The sequence below is a fragment of the Arachis ipaensis genome, chromosome B3, assembly GCF_059453495.1.
Source record: "Arachis ipaensis isolate K30076 ecotype BB chromosome B3, ASM5945349v1, whole genome shotgun sequence".
Lineage (NCBI taxonomy): Eukaryota > Viridiplantae > Streptophyta > Magnoliopsida > Fabales > Fabaceae > Arachis > Arachis ipaensis.
In genome coordinates this window covers 78,192,068-78,206,224 of record NC_142438.1, presented here as the reverse complement: position 1 = coordinate 78,206,224, position 14,157 = coordinate 78,192,068, and the positions used below count along the sequence as shown (strand labels likewise).

The 14,157-nt window shown below is 31.0% G+C and overlaps 1 protein-coding gene across 2 annotated transcripts; it reads left to right on the top strand.

The window, feature by feature from the left end:
* The first annotated feature begins 1,237 nt into the window (after positions 1-1,237).
* On the top strand, positions 1,238-8,179 carry LOC107613304 (uncharacterized). 2 transcript variants are annotated; one of them, XM_088508145.1, is made up of 22 exons: positions 1,238-1,417; positions 2,339-2,502; positions 3,014-3,093; positions 3,392-3,478; positions 3,570-3,620; positions 3,718-3,835; positions 4,119-4,175; positions 4,271-4,335; positions 4,496-4,579; positions 4,658-4,708; positions 4,790-4,852; positions 4,944-4,990; positions 5,144-5,213; positions 5,325-5,387; positions 5,563-5,652; positions 5,743-5,781; positions 5,894-6,121; positions 6,206-6,291; positions 6,527-6,575; positions 6,650-6,730; positions 6,827-6,920; positions 7,473-8,179. In XM_088508145.1, exons 2-22 carry the CDS (start codon positions 2,385-2,387, stop codon positions 7,679-7,681), a joined length of 1,830 nt encoding a protein of 609 aa, XP_088364271.1. In that variant the 5' UTR covers positions 1,238-1,417; positions 2,339-2,384; the 3' UTR covers positions 7,682-8,179. The 2 variants fall into 2 exon arrangements, with proteins under 2 accessions (XP_088364271.1, XP_088364272.1); XM_088508146.1 differs by having other exon boundaries at positions 1,296-1,861.
* The last annotated feature ends 5,978 nt before the right edge of the window (positions 8,180-14,157 follow it).

Sequence of the window (14,157 nt, the reverse complement as noted above, 5' to 3'; positions counted from 1 at the left end):
AAAAAGGAAGGAAGAGAAGAAATTCTAATGAGAAAAGAAAGAGGAGGAGGAGGAGGCGGTGTTGATGATAATGATAACGAAAGAGAAAAATAATGAAAAAAATAAGAAGAAGAAAAAGTATCAAGAGTGACAAAGAAAAAGAAGAAAAACGTGCAGTAGGGACGTGAAGAAGAATGTGGGCGCGTGAATGTAAATGACTTAATATGATTTGTATGTAAAGATTAATTCTTACTAATTTACTAATTATTTATTAGTAAAAGATTTTTACTTTTATTGATTCACCGTGTCAATATACAAACCACTTGCTGTTAGCATATTGAGTGACAACATTTTCTTCATTCATATCAACATGAGCCATGTGCAATTAATATCCCCATAAATGTTATTCAATACTTATTTCAATATTTATTTATTTATTTATTATCGTTGATTGTGTCAAAAATAGAAAAATCCATAGTATCTAACATAAATTTAGGATTATTTATTGCTATTTTTAAGTTTTGTTTTTGAGTGAATAACTATTTTTTATTCTCAAAAAATTATAATTTTGACAAAATAAATTTTAAAAAATATGATTAATAAAATAATTTTTAAAAATATATTTGATTGGACAAAACTAAATCAAAATATTTAATCAATTTACTTATATATATATATATATATATTTAATTTATTTTGTCAAATAAAATATATTTTTAAAGAATTACTCTATCATATCTCATTTGTATTTTCAAGAGTGTATTTTGTCAAAATCTAATTTTTTTAGTACAAAATAATTATTTATTCTTTTTGTGTTTTTTTAAAAATAATTTTAAACCAATAAAATATAAAAGGTTCTTCCCCTTAATTCTCCTAATCAGTTTTCCTTGTAAATGACAAATTAAATTAAATGTTAATAAAATATTAACCGAAAAAAATATATTATATCAGTAACTAATTATCACGTTATCACTTAACAAATAACAATTTTTAAATTTTATTAGGTTAAATTAGGAAAATATTTTTTACATGAGAAACATATATTTTATAAGACTAAAATTTTTTTAAAGCCTATATTTTATATAATTACTTAATCATCAAGGCATAACTATAATTGATTTTTTAAATAAATAAAACGATTACCCTATTAATAGATATAGATAAATAATTTTAGAAATATTTACATTTTTGTATTTTGTTATTTATTTTGTTTATGAAATAAAACAATTTTATTTTCATTTTATTTTTATTTATTGTGGGGGGCGTTGGGGTTTTTGCTTCTTTTTAAAGTTGAAAGGTTCAGGCCTAGCTTCCTTGTTCACCCGCCGCCTGTAACAAGAACAACACAGAAACCAAGCAAAGCAAAGCAAGCTGCAGAAGAAAGAAAGAAAGAGACACATTTTCAATTCCCTCGTAACCCATAAGGCCAAACCAAAAGGCATCTTCTTCTTCCTCCGAGATTTATATGCTTATATCCCTTTTCTCTTTTTCAATTTCCTCCTTATTCACTTATATTCCTCTCTCTCTTTCTCTCTCTCTCTCTCTCAAACACACACAAATATTTATATAAAATTACACACGCTCATTCGCACACACTCCTATATATCTATATCTATATATACACACATCTATATCTATATATATACATGTACCATTTGTGAGTTGATAGAGCCATTGTGGAGGGTGCAAGAGGATTTTTTTTTCGCTTTGTTGGAGGGTGTATATAGAGAAAAACTGAAAACCAAAACCTCTCTTTGAGGGGGGTTAGAAGGGGTCTTCACATTAGAAAGAAAAGAATATAAAAGAAGCGTTTTTTTTTTCTTTTTTTTTTTCTGGGGTAAGAGGAGGAGGAGGCCTTGTAAACCCCGTCATATTGAACAAGGTTTTCCTCATTATTCTCTCCATTTTTCTTTGTGGGGTTGCTGAAAGTTCCCAACTTTTCTATTTTTTTTAAAATCTTCTGTTGTTATTATCTCACCATCTTTTAATTTATTTTGTTAATTTGCCCCATTTCTTATGATATCTATGTAATGTGTGTCACTGCCAGTATTTATCTGCTAAGCTAAGCTTATTCACATACCTTATCCGTTTTTTCATGCCAGAAAGAAAACCGTCACTATAAACATTGTTGTCTTTTGTACTGTTGTTGTCATCATTCATAGTTTTATCAGAGAGAGCACAAAAGGGTTAGTGAGCTCTTATGTGTAAACCACACTTAAGTGCTGCTATATATATTAACATGTGTGTGTGTTTTTGTTTTACAGTCCTAGGTTGTTTTTTTTGTTGGTTGGGCTTGTTTTGTTCTGTTCAAAGTACTGATATATTATCTGGGTTTGTGCATTTTGTCTTGTACAAGCAGGGGAGTGCAAAAGAAGAGGGAAAACTTGAAAAAGAGGGTGGTGAAAATGAAGTACGTGTTGGTAACAGGTGGTGTTGTTAGTGGACTTGGGAAAGGAGTCACTGCTAGCAGTATTGGTGTTCTTCTTAAGGCTTGTGGTCTTAGAGTCACTTCTATCAAGATTGGTAATTTTCCTCTCTTATTGTTACTCTGCCTTGGATGTTAGAATTAACACTTTGGTTCTCTACCCTCTTGTACTGAAGAGGAGAATGCAACTTTTTTAATTAACAAAATGATTTTGTCAATATTAATATGTTGGTTTTTCAGTATAAAAATTTCAGTTCAGTTCTTTTGGTTGAATGGATATTGGATAACCAACTCATTTGAGTGTTTTTAATTGCAATTGGTTCAATTTTAAAGGAAATTCATTTGAGTGCTTTTTTCCTTTTTTTTCCCGAGTTGATGTATTCCTTCATATTTTGTGCTATGATTTTAAAGGGCTTCTAATTCTGGTGCATTTTTGTTTCTTTCTCCATACTGCTTTCTTCTTTTGTTGTTGTCAGTAGTTCCAATTTTATGTTCAGCAATCGTTATTTCTCTTCCATCCTACAACCAAACATAACCCTGTATTTCTTTCTTATTATGAAAATAATAATGTTCAATTCTGAAATTTTCTAATTTTGTTTGCACTTGCAGATCCCTATCTCAATACTGATGCAGGGACTATGTCTCCTTTTGAACATGGAGAGGTGTTTGTCTTAGATGATGGCGGCGAGGTAAATATACTAGTTTTCTTGCCATGAGGGGGCCAATTAGTGTTTCTTCTTTCGGAATATAGTCGCTGACAGTGATTGTATTTGTTATTTCTATCTGCTACTCAAAATCTTGAACCTATGTTGCGTTTACCTTCCTCTCAGTTTTCTCATTTTACTTGAAATTACAGTTAACTGTCTTTTGTTTGTTCTCTGAGATGGATTGACTGGTTTCATTTATAGTAAACCGGAATACTGCAATCCCTTTTCAGTTTGAATTTTAAGTTATTAATTCTTATTCATTCTTTTGTTTATGTTGAAGGTTGACCTTGACCTTGGTAACTATGAACGTTTCTTGGACATCAAACTAACCCGCGACAATAACATAACTACTGGAAAAATATATCAGGTGAACAAACTAACTTCATATGTATTCTTTATTTTTTGACTCGGTGTGCTTGCAGTTTTTCATTTATTTTCCCTTCTTGAATGTTTTACAGTCTGTTATCGAGAAGGAGAGAAGAGGAGATTATCTTGGAAAGACTGTCCAGGTGAGTTCAACGATTCTAGTTCTTTCTTTTTTGAAGGAGTTTGTAATGGTTGCCGGTGCCTTGATTCTTAATTCGGTGTTACTTTGCTTGGTGGTAGGTGGTTCCGCACATAACAGACGCCATCCAAGAGTGGATAGAGTGTGTTGCGAAGATACCGGTTGATGGAAAAGAAGAGCCAGCAGATGTTTGTGTGATTGAATTGGGTGGAACAATAGGTAGAGTAATACTTTAAGAGAACAATTTAACTAATTCTTTGAAAAGAAATTGACTAAGTACTATTATAATTCCATTATCTGCTTAACTCTATTGTTTTTATTTTCAACAAGTATTTGGTTAGCAGCTTCTATTTGGAAGTTTGTGAGAGGAATATTGTTGACCTTATCTATTATGCAATTTCTAGAACCTATTATTATTATTATTATTATTATTATTATTATTATTATTATTATTATTATTATTTCAACACTAATATTTATAATGGCTTTTCTTTAATGTCAGGGGATATTGAATCTATGCCTTTTATTGAAGCACTTGGCCAATTCTCATACCGTGTAGGTAATGATCATCGAGCTTCAAACCGCATAGTTTACAAATTTATTTAATTTTGTTTTTTTTTTTTTGGCGTGCTTACTGGTCTTCTTCTTCTTTAGGCCCTGGCAACTTCTGTCTCGTTCATGTCAGCTTGGTTCCTGTTCTCAATGTTGTTGGCGAACAGGTATACTACAAACAAAATGACATCAATGCAACTTCTATGTTCACTTACTAGATATAAGTGAGAAATAAAAAATAGCAAGTATCCAATTGAAATTTTAAATTTCTCCGTTTATTGTTTTTGACTATGATATAGACTTAAAACTGATGGTTTTAATTTACAGAAAACAAAGCCAACTCAGCACAGTGTTCGTCAACTTAGAGGATTAGGTTTGACTCCTAATCTTCTTGCTTGTCGAAGTACAAAGGTGTGTCTTCTGTCCTTTTTTGTCTTTTCTTCTTGTCCTGTTGGCTTCATCTGATCATTGTTCTCTTCTTTACTGCAGATTCTTGATGACAACGTTAAGGCAAAGCTTGCTCAATTTTGTCATGTGCCGGTAATAGGATATTAAATTTGATATTTTGATTTTTGGTTATCACAAAAGAACTTATACTGAGAAAACTTTTTCCGTATGCAGATGTCAAACATTGTTAATCTCCATGATGTTCCGAATATTTGGCACATACCCTTGCTATTGAAAGTAAGTAATTCTAACGTTATTTTCTGTTTAGTTCTTTGGTTTATGCAGGAACCTGAATTTTTCCTTTGAATTTATTTTCTGTAATAAATAGGATCAGAAGGCGCATGAGGCGATCCTGAAAGCATTAAACCTGCTGGGGTTTGTTTAATAAACTCAGTCTTTTACGTTCTATAAACCTCTTCCTTTCCCAAAGAAAAACAAATTTTATAATTCTGATGTTTGGACTTTGGAGATTGTATTGTTACTTCTGCTGCAGCAGTGGCTAAATATGTGTGGCTTTGTCATTTGCAGTGTTGCTAAAGAGCCTAATTTGAAGGAATGGACTACGAGGACAAAAGCTTATGACAAATGTCATGAAACTGTGGGTCTCAAATATCTAAAATCTAATTAGATTGCATCGTACTTTGTATGAAATTATGAATAGATAGTCGTGTGTTAATTCTTGAGCTTACAAGTATTATGCATGTTGCAGGTTAGAATTGCGATGGTGGGAAAATACACAGGCCTTTCAGATGCATATCTTTCTGTTCTGAAGGTATCTTGTCCACAAATTTAAGATAATTTGTACACGATTATTTATATTTATTTCTGCTTTGTATTTGACACGCACCTTTAGGACCTCGAGTTGTTTGGAGTTCAAGTTGAACTTTCTGGTCTAAATATAACGAACTCCAATATGTGACAAGCTTGTTTACATGGTTTTCTTTCAGGCTCTTTTACATGCTGCTGTTGCTCGCAATCGTAAACTTCTTGTTGACTGGGTTCCCGCTGGTGATCTTGAAGATGTTACTTCTAAAGAGGTGAATACTTGGCATTCTGCTGTATTGCGTATGTAAGCACGTCTTATTTTCAATTTATGCCAAACCTCTAATGATTATGTAATATTTTAGGATCCCGAGGCATACAAAGCTGCTTGGACGCTTCTGAAGGTTTGACCATTTGAACTGTGGACTAAATTCCTTTGTTCAGTTTCCCAAATTCCTATTATAATGCATTAAAATTAGACCATTTTCCTGTTACCTAAATCGAATTCCTTTGCAGGGTGCTCATGGGGTTCTAGTTCCAGGAGGTTTTGGGGATAGAGGAGTGCAAGGGAAAATTCTTGCTGCTAAATATGCTCGAGAAAATAATGTTCCGTATTTGGGCATTTGCTTGGGTATGCAAATTGCTGTGATAGAGTATGCACGATCCGTTCTGGGTCTGCATGATGCTACCAGCACAGAATTTGATCCCGAGGCCAAGAACCCTGCCGTCATATTCATGCCTGAAGTATGTTTTACTATTTACAATACAGCTTGAGTCGGAGAATGTTGGTTTTGACGACCTAGTTAAACCGTTGTCTTTTATTGATAGGGTTCAAAGACTCACATGGGAGGAACCATGCGTCTTGGTTCAAGGAGGACCTTCTTTGAAGTTGCTGATTGCAAATCTGCAAAGTTGTAAGAACCGAGAACAGATCTTGCGTTTGCATAAACACATTCCATTTCCTTCTTAATAAGATTTATACACCCATTGTTATTCTGCTGTACTTGTCATTTGTTTCACTGAATTCCTTTGTTATTCATTGTTACATAAATAATTAAAGGTTAACTCAAGATAGTAGTAACTTTGGGATATTCATTTTACATTGCTTTTACATATCTAAGATACTAAAATTTGGAATTTTCTTCATAGGTATGGTCATGTAAAGTACATCGATGAGCGACATCGCCATAGATACGAGGTAAATTAGTTTGAAGGCAAAGAATTTGTGTGTGTACAATTTTATATGCTAACTCTTATCGCAACTCTGTATAGGTTAATCCTGACATGATATCACAGCTGGAGAATGCTGGTCTATCTTTTGTAGGCAAAGATGAAAGTGGGAAGCGCATGGAGGTGTGTTCTTACATACGAAGTTGTTAATAGCGTGGATGTTAAGATTATCAAACAATGTTTAACAATACAATCTGTTAATTACGTACACGAGTGCAGATAGTAGAACTGCCTAGCCATCCGTATTTCATTGGCGTACAGTTTCACCCAGAATTCAAATCCAGACCAGGGAAACCTTCTCCTGTCTTCTCAGGTATTAATCTCTAGAGTCCTTTAGCGCCTTTTTCGTACATGAGCCGGTTGTTCCATCCATGCTTATTTAAAAGGTTTATGTCCTGGTTGGTAAAATTTTCCTTCCAATTCTAAAGAAAACATTGATAATCATCTTTCATTCTCTGGTCAAAATCTCTTGCTGTTCTATTTAACTAATAATGAACCCAAGCTATGGTCATGGTTAAAGAATTAAAACCCCTTTTTCTCTCATTTGTTGTTGCTTATATTACTCGCTTCTAATCATGTGATAACTAATGCAATATAAATCACATCGAGTAATGCTGCTATTATTTGATTCAAAGTATCTAGCCTGTGCTATCTTATGACTATTTTAATGAAAATAATTTAAAAAAATCAGTTAATTCTTTTACATCCTTGCATGTGGTAGACTTTAGTCTATGATGCATAATTATGTAACAGCTTGAAAGTCTCCTCGAGTTCTTTCTATGATCATCATACTTTTGATGCAATGCGCAATAAACCATATTAGTTAATATGATATATCATATGAATGCCTTATTTGTCAAAACAGGATTAATAGCAGCAGCTTGTGAACAAAAGAAAGCAATACTACTACCAAGCAATGGCCATGCCAAGTTAACTAGTGGAATATATAGTGGAGTGAACGGACACTCGTCGATACTAAAATCTCACCCAAACGGTAACGGCTTCATTGCATCCAATGGCACCTTAAACCTATATGCCAAGGGCAACGGTGTATGTGTCGACGGTAGTTGTTAGTCGGTCATCAGTGTGTTGGTGACAGTACCAAAAGTCCTGGTATAATTCTCTCCAAGGGCATCATCGTCATATCGTGTTGTCCTCGGTTTTTCCCTGTACAGTTAGTGAGTTGGATAGATCTCCAGAATGAAACAAGTTTTGAGTCTAACAGCAATTTCTTCATGTTTCTTCCCTAGTTTCTTCTACATTGTGTTTATGGTGTGGCATTTGGAGCCACCATTGATTTAATTTGATTTTCAGGTTCTTGTTGGTTAGAAACATTGGCCAAAGACTAGTTCTATTACACTCCACTCACTTTGATCATGCCAAATATTTGGGCTTTGGTGGCTTTTTCCAGTGGCATTTTAGGAAATTTCTTCTTTAGTATACAGGCTGAAGGTGTAAAACTTACTTTCAACCAAGTGTCTTTTTTTTTTTTTTTTTTTTTATAATTTTGTTTTCTTCTGCGTGGCCATAATGTAAAACTCTTTTATGTTATGCACATTGAAGTTGAATTTAGTTTTTCTCCGGAATTTAGATTTTTTTATCTGTCGAAAGTTTTTAGACCAACCCTTCCAATTCTCCTTCCTGAAGCTATTTATTCAAGATATGAGGAGAGAGTATACATTGTTTAATTGGTAATGCGAAAGTTATTTTTTTTGTCGAAATTGAAACGTTAATATATGATTTGATGTCTTGTGAAAAACTCTGATTTTGATAATGGATAAGATTAAATTCCTTATTACTTATTTTGCAATTATCTCGAGAAGAAAAATGCATTGTACATAAATTAGAGGGAAAGAATGATAAGAGAATGATAAGCGATTAATTATGATCAAGTGCATTAAGAAAGAAATGATGAATTTAAGGAAGAGATAATTTGAGTTATATGGAATTTTTTTGTTTTCATTTTTCATAATCATGTGAATTTAAACTCTATTCTCCAAAATCTTATTACATTCTATCTACAGGTCTATGATTTCTTAACCCAAATCCTACTTGCATATTAGACCATTTCACTCGACCTTATATGCAAAAAAACGAATTTATTTTCAATAAACAAATATTTAGGCTATAAATATACTAATAATATAAAAATTACAAAATTAATTCCATATTACAATTAGACATCACACAATCATTATTAAGTTAATCTAAAATTCAAAATTTATGTTACTAGCAAATTAAATGCCAAATTGGCGGCATAAAATGCTTTTTTTTATAAGGAAAGGCTTTGGTTCGATTCCCTTCTCCATCATCATATATATATAAACATGCATATTATAATATTAAGACTTTGGATTGGTTTGATAAGTTTGGTGCAACATTTAAACTCAACTTTACCTGCAGTTCAATTTACTCTGCAGGCAACCCTACCTGTTGAGAATTGGGTTGTCAAACTATTAATGAACATTTTTTTTTATACCAACGAGTTATAATTCAAATGGCACAATCTCCCTATATTCACCTAAGAAGTCGTAGTAAACAAAAAAATGAACATTTTTTTTAATTAAAGTTTGAAAAGATTTAAGAAGAGGTGTATGTTGACTTATCAACTTTTTTAATGAAATTTTAAAGTCTAAGAATATGCTAAATAAACGAGAGAATAGTTTCTTGGTTACTATTTACAAATGAATCAAACTATTGAATCATCCCATGCACTTATGAGAGAAGGTGATAATATGAAGGTTGAGGTAAGAGACTTAGGTTTTGGAAGACCAATTTGGTTTAATATCTGGTAAGTCTATCATAAAGGCTGTATACTTATTATGAGAAAGATAGAGAGGCACCAGACTAATAAGAGTGAACTACACATGGTAATTATTAACTTAGAAAAGACATACGACGAAGTCTCAAGAAAGACTCTGTGGATGGTTTTGGAGAAGAAAGAAGTAAGGATTGTATATATATTGATGCAACTAAAGAACATGTACAATTAAATTATAACTAGCTTGAGAACTTAAGATGGTGCAAAAGAGGAATTTTTTATTGATATATGATTACATCACGGATATTTTTAAATTCATATCTTTTCACACTAGTTTTAAAAGTGCTTACCGAGTACATTCAAAAAATCTGTACCATGATGTATGGTTTTGTTGATGATATCATCCTCGTGGAAGAACTGTGAGAAAATTTAAATGAAAAGCTAGATTTGAGATGAGATTTGGAAGCATATGTTTTGCGCATCAGTCACACTAAGACGAAGTATCTCAAATGTAACTTCATCACTGGAACAAAAAACACCAGTACAAGTGAAAATTTGAGAAAATATCATAAAACAAGTAAAATTATTTAAATATCTTGGTTGTATTATTCATGCAAATAAAAAAAAATAAAGGATGATGCAAACCATAGAATCCCAATGAATTGATAAAAATGACTGTTTTGTATTCATATGTGACAAATTTTTTTTTTTTTTAAATTTAAGAGCAAATTTTATTCTACTATACCATTAGACTAACTATATTGTATGCAAAGACGAAGCCTGGTACTAGGAAAAGGGAGCAATGGCCTCCCAAAACTTCATAATTTTTATACAACAAGTTAATTATTTTACGGTTTAGCCTTCTAATTTATTTCTTTTTTTTTTCTCTTCTCAAATTATATATTTTATGTTGGCCTCTCCACGGAAAAACTCTAGTTCTGTTCCTGATTGTATGGAATGAAGTGTTACACATAAAGAGTGAATATGAACATTAATTTAGTGGGACTAAACTGAAGATGCTTAAATGAATGAAAGAGCATATACGTATGAACAAAATAAGAAACGACGATTTAAGATAAAATTGGAGTAGTATCTATTATTGTAGAGATGATGAAATCTGGGGTAGGTTTGTTGTTTGGTTACGTTAAAAGAAGAATAAGTAGGCATTCATTAAAGAATGTAGTCAATAATAAAATATATAGAAAGACTTAAAAAGAATTCTTATGAGAAGATCAAATGAGATTTATTTGTGAACAATTTTATTGTAAACGCAAAATATAATAGGCTGCAACAATATTATTTGAGCTATATAGCTGAACTCATCTTATTTGCTGAGAGATAAATTAGATTGAATGAGACAAAATATAAAAACAAAAATGTTTGCTTTCTAAATAAAAAGAAGATGAAAAATGACATTGTAATTTTATCTAACGAGGAGAGGTCATTCATTGTTGTTTATGAGATTATATATAATCTATAGAAAGTGATGATATTTTAGCCTCCTTTTGCTACATGCAAAGGTGAGCTTGTGTATATTCACTTCTATATTCATTGGACTGTTCTATTGTTATTTATGACAGTAGAGTAAAACTTTTTTATTCTTAACGTTTTCGGAAAACTTTAGTTATACACTTGTCATTTAGCTTGTGTTTGGTTCTAAGAATATGATAAGACAAGATATTGAAAACAAGATACAAAAAATAGAGATATAAAAATTAAAATTTTTATATTTCATTTGGTGATAAATTAAAATAAATTATAAAAATTTAATTTATTCTCATTTTTTTCATTTAAAAAATTTAAAAAAAAATATAATAATAACAAATATAATTATGAAAAATAAAGGTTTTTAAAGGCTAACAAAAGGGAGTTGAATTTATTGCCTTTTTTAATTTTAAATAATAAGTTTTTAAATCAGAAAATGAAATTTTGCTTCTGTTTAGGCTGCAAGAATGATTATGCTGGAGACAATTTTATTTTGTTTCATAAATTGTGAAAATTAAAACAGAATCAGAACATGGAAGAAAAATATGACACAGCCATGTATTCTGGTTCAGTTGTCTTGTGCAATGCAACCTATATCCAGTCTCCACCACAACAGTGGTAGAATTTTTACTATCTTTTTAAGTATTACATACGCCAATTCTCAATGATTTAACCTAATCTTATTAGGGATAAATCAATCTTCAACATAAATTTGACTTGGCTACAGACAACTTCCTAGATTATCAATACACTAAGTACTTACCCAACTTATAAGAGATACATCTCAGATACAAGATACAAAATAGAAATACAATCAAAAGAGACGAGAAATAATTCTTGGCTTTTCTCTCAAAATTTCTCTCTTTACCTTTTCTCTCAGTGACTTTTTTTTAATGCTTTACATGAATGTCTTTTATCACTAAAAAAAAAATACAACATACAAGTAGAATAATCAATGATAGACTATGAAGGAATTGATGTTGAACAACTCAAATTCTATATGTTGAACCCAGATTTTAAACTCTCAACTGTAGTTATTCATTTTGGCAGAATACTCCATTTAGTATAGGTGCAATGCTTCCAAGACTTCAAACTTGATTTGTGAGGTTTCTCTCAATTTTGCTTTCGCGTTATCTCTTCTTGATTGCAATATAAAGTGATTTTTCTTTTTATACTGAGATCTATTTCCACACCTAGGGCTTCTTTAAAAGACAGCTCCTTGAATCTTGAACCAACTGAAATTTCCCTTTCCTTTTCTTTTCTCATACCAAAAAATCAGAAATTTGATATCAAAATTAATCACAACATCAGAAAAACGAACAACAACAGTTTGCTTCCTTAATGAATTTGTCAAATTCAAACTCTTAATCTTATACTTTGCCTTTAAATTTCATTATTAATCATTAATTCACAGCAGAACAAGATAGTTACCACTTTTTTTATATTGTCTGAAATGGTTGTGTAGAAAAAAAAAATTAGCAAATAATTAATTTGCATGTTAATGAAAATTTCATACCTTTATTCTCTTATTTTGCGTAACTTATTTTTGTAGATTTTGATTTGACATAACCTCATTGATTAACTTTCCTTTCTTCTACTTTGTCTCTTGATAAGAAAAAAAAAACTTTTTTTTTGGGTACATTATCCGAATTGACTAAGTTTCACCGTCAATTTTATGCTCTTCTTTTTATGAGGGCATTGGGCTGAATTGGCTAGATGATCTACTTGCCAAATTGTTGTCCAATTTGCAATTTATTGGGCTGCACTATATTATGGGGCCTGCAACACTAATACAAGAATCAAACTCCAATTCCCAATGAATCTTAATTCAAGTGGAATATGTCCCTCTTTTTTATCAAAAAATCTTAGGTTTAAGCTTCATGTAATATAAACTTGATAAAAAAGGGATATTATGTGTATGTGAGTGTGGTGTGTGTGAGTGTGTAACTTAGAATTGGAGGTTGTCCAATCCATCGACCAAAAAAAAAAAAAAAAAAACTCCAATTGAACTTTTAACCCAACTACCAATATGTTTGTCATCATCAAATATTGTCATTATTTATTAAACTCAATAATCTCTCCTTTAATGACAAACATAATTAAAATGAAAATTAAGAGAATAAATTACAAAATTCAAATTAGAGACTTTCCTTTAATGATACCATTTCAAATGTGATCAGTTCTTTTTTTTTTTAATAAAAGATATTCTCCCTTAATGTGAACTTTTCAACAAACAACTCATATATCACAATTGCATACTATCAGAGTTTTAGCATCATCACAAATAAGAAATTATTAAACATGAGCAACTCAGCAAAATAATTAGCTAAAATTCAAAATAATTATTCATTAAGACATGAAATCAGCATATGTTCTCAACATTAGAACAATTTAATCATCGAATCCCCATAACCATTAAAACAATTTAATCATCAAATCATCAGAATCATTGATCATCAAGATATATCAAACATCACTGTTCCCATCATTATTCCTCTTTTTGTCATCAAGAGAAAAAAATGTAACCAGTCCAGAACTGCGAGAGACAGATTAAAAGTCAAAAATAGCATAACTAAATAAGTAGTATACGTCTAATTAAATAGTTAGTCATTCGATCCAATAAATAATAAAACAGTAGCTAAAATCTAATAGTCACACAATAAATACAACAGAATTAAAAATCTTTAACAATAGGCATATATAAGACATTCCTAGACATCCGAACTTTCATCCTCAATAAAACATAGGATGATAGTTTAGATGTTCGGCTCCCTCCATAGGGAACAAGGTTCTCCATTTGCACAGCACAAATAGAATACACATATTCCAAGGCCACCTTGTCTCAAGAAAATGGTTGAATTGGATCCCATTTATAGCAACTTGTATTTTCTCCGAAACATTATTTGGTTGCAGAGAATTCTAAAAAAATTGATAAACGGATAAAAATTTCTAATTGCTGGATATAGAAAATACTGTTTCGTTTCTATAACTAGGCTCATCCTTAAACGCTCTTTGCTAAGTATGGAGTGCTGCACACCTTGTGAATTCGTTAAATCTAAACTCTTTATTTATTAAATTTTTATTTGAATGGTCTGGATTTAAAAAGGTAACCTGCTAATCAGGTTAATCATTTCTTTACAAGTTTTAAATTTTTTTTGTAAGTCTCAGATATTGGGTTGAAGTTCAAAATAAAAAAATAGTATATAAATATTAAAAACATGTCTGTACAAAAAAAAAAAGTTATTGGACTTTAGAATTAAAATAAATAATACATAAAAAATAAGTTGAAAATTCATGTACTAAA

Excerpts from the sequence above, each read along its gene's own strand:
- LOC107613304 (XM_088508145.1), top strand. The coding sequence starts at position 2,385 with ATGAAGTACGTGTTGGTAACAGGTGGTGTTGTTAGTGGACTTGGGAAA. Across the intron at positions 4,176-4,270 it reads CCAATTCTCATACCGTGTAG|GCCCTGGCAACTTCTGTCTC; the intron begins GTAATGATCATC and ends CTTCTTCTTTAG. Across the intron at positions 6,576-6,649 it reads GACATCGCCATAGATACGAG|GTTAATCCTGACATGATATC; the intron begins GTAAATTAGTTT and ends AACTCTGTATAG.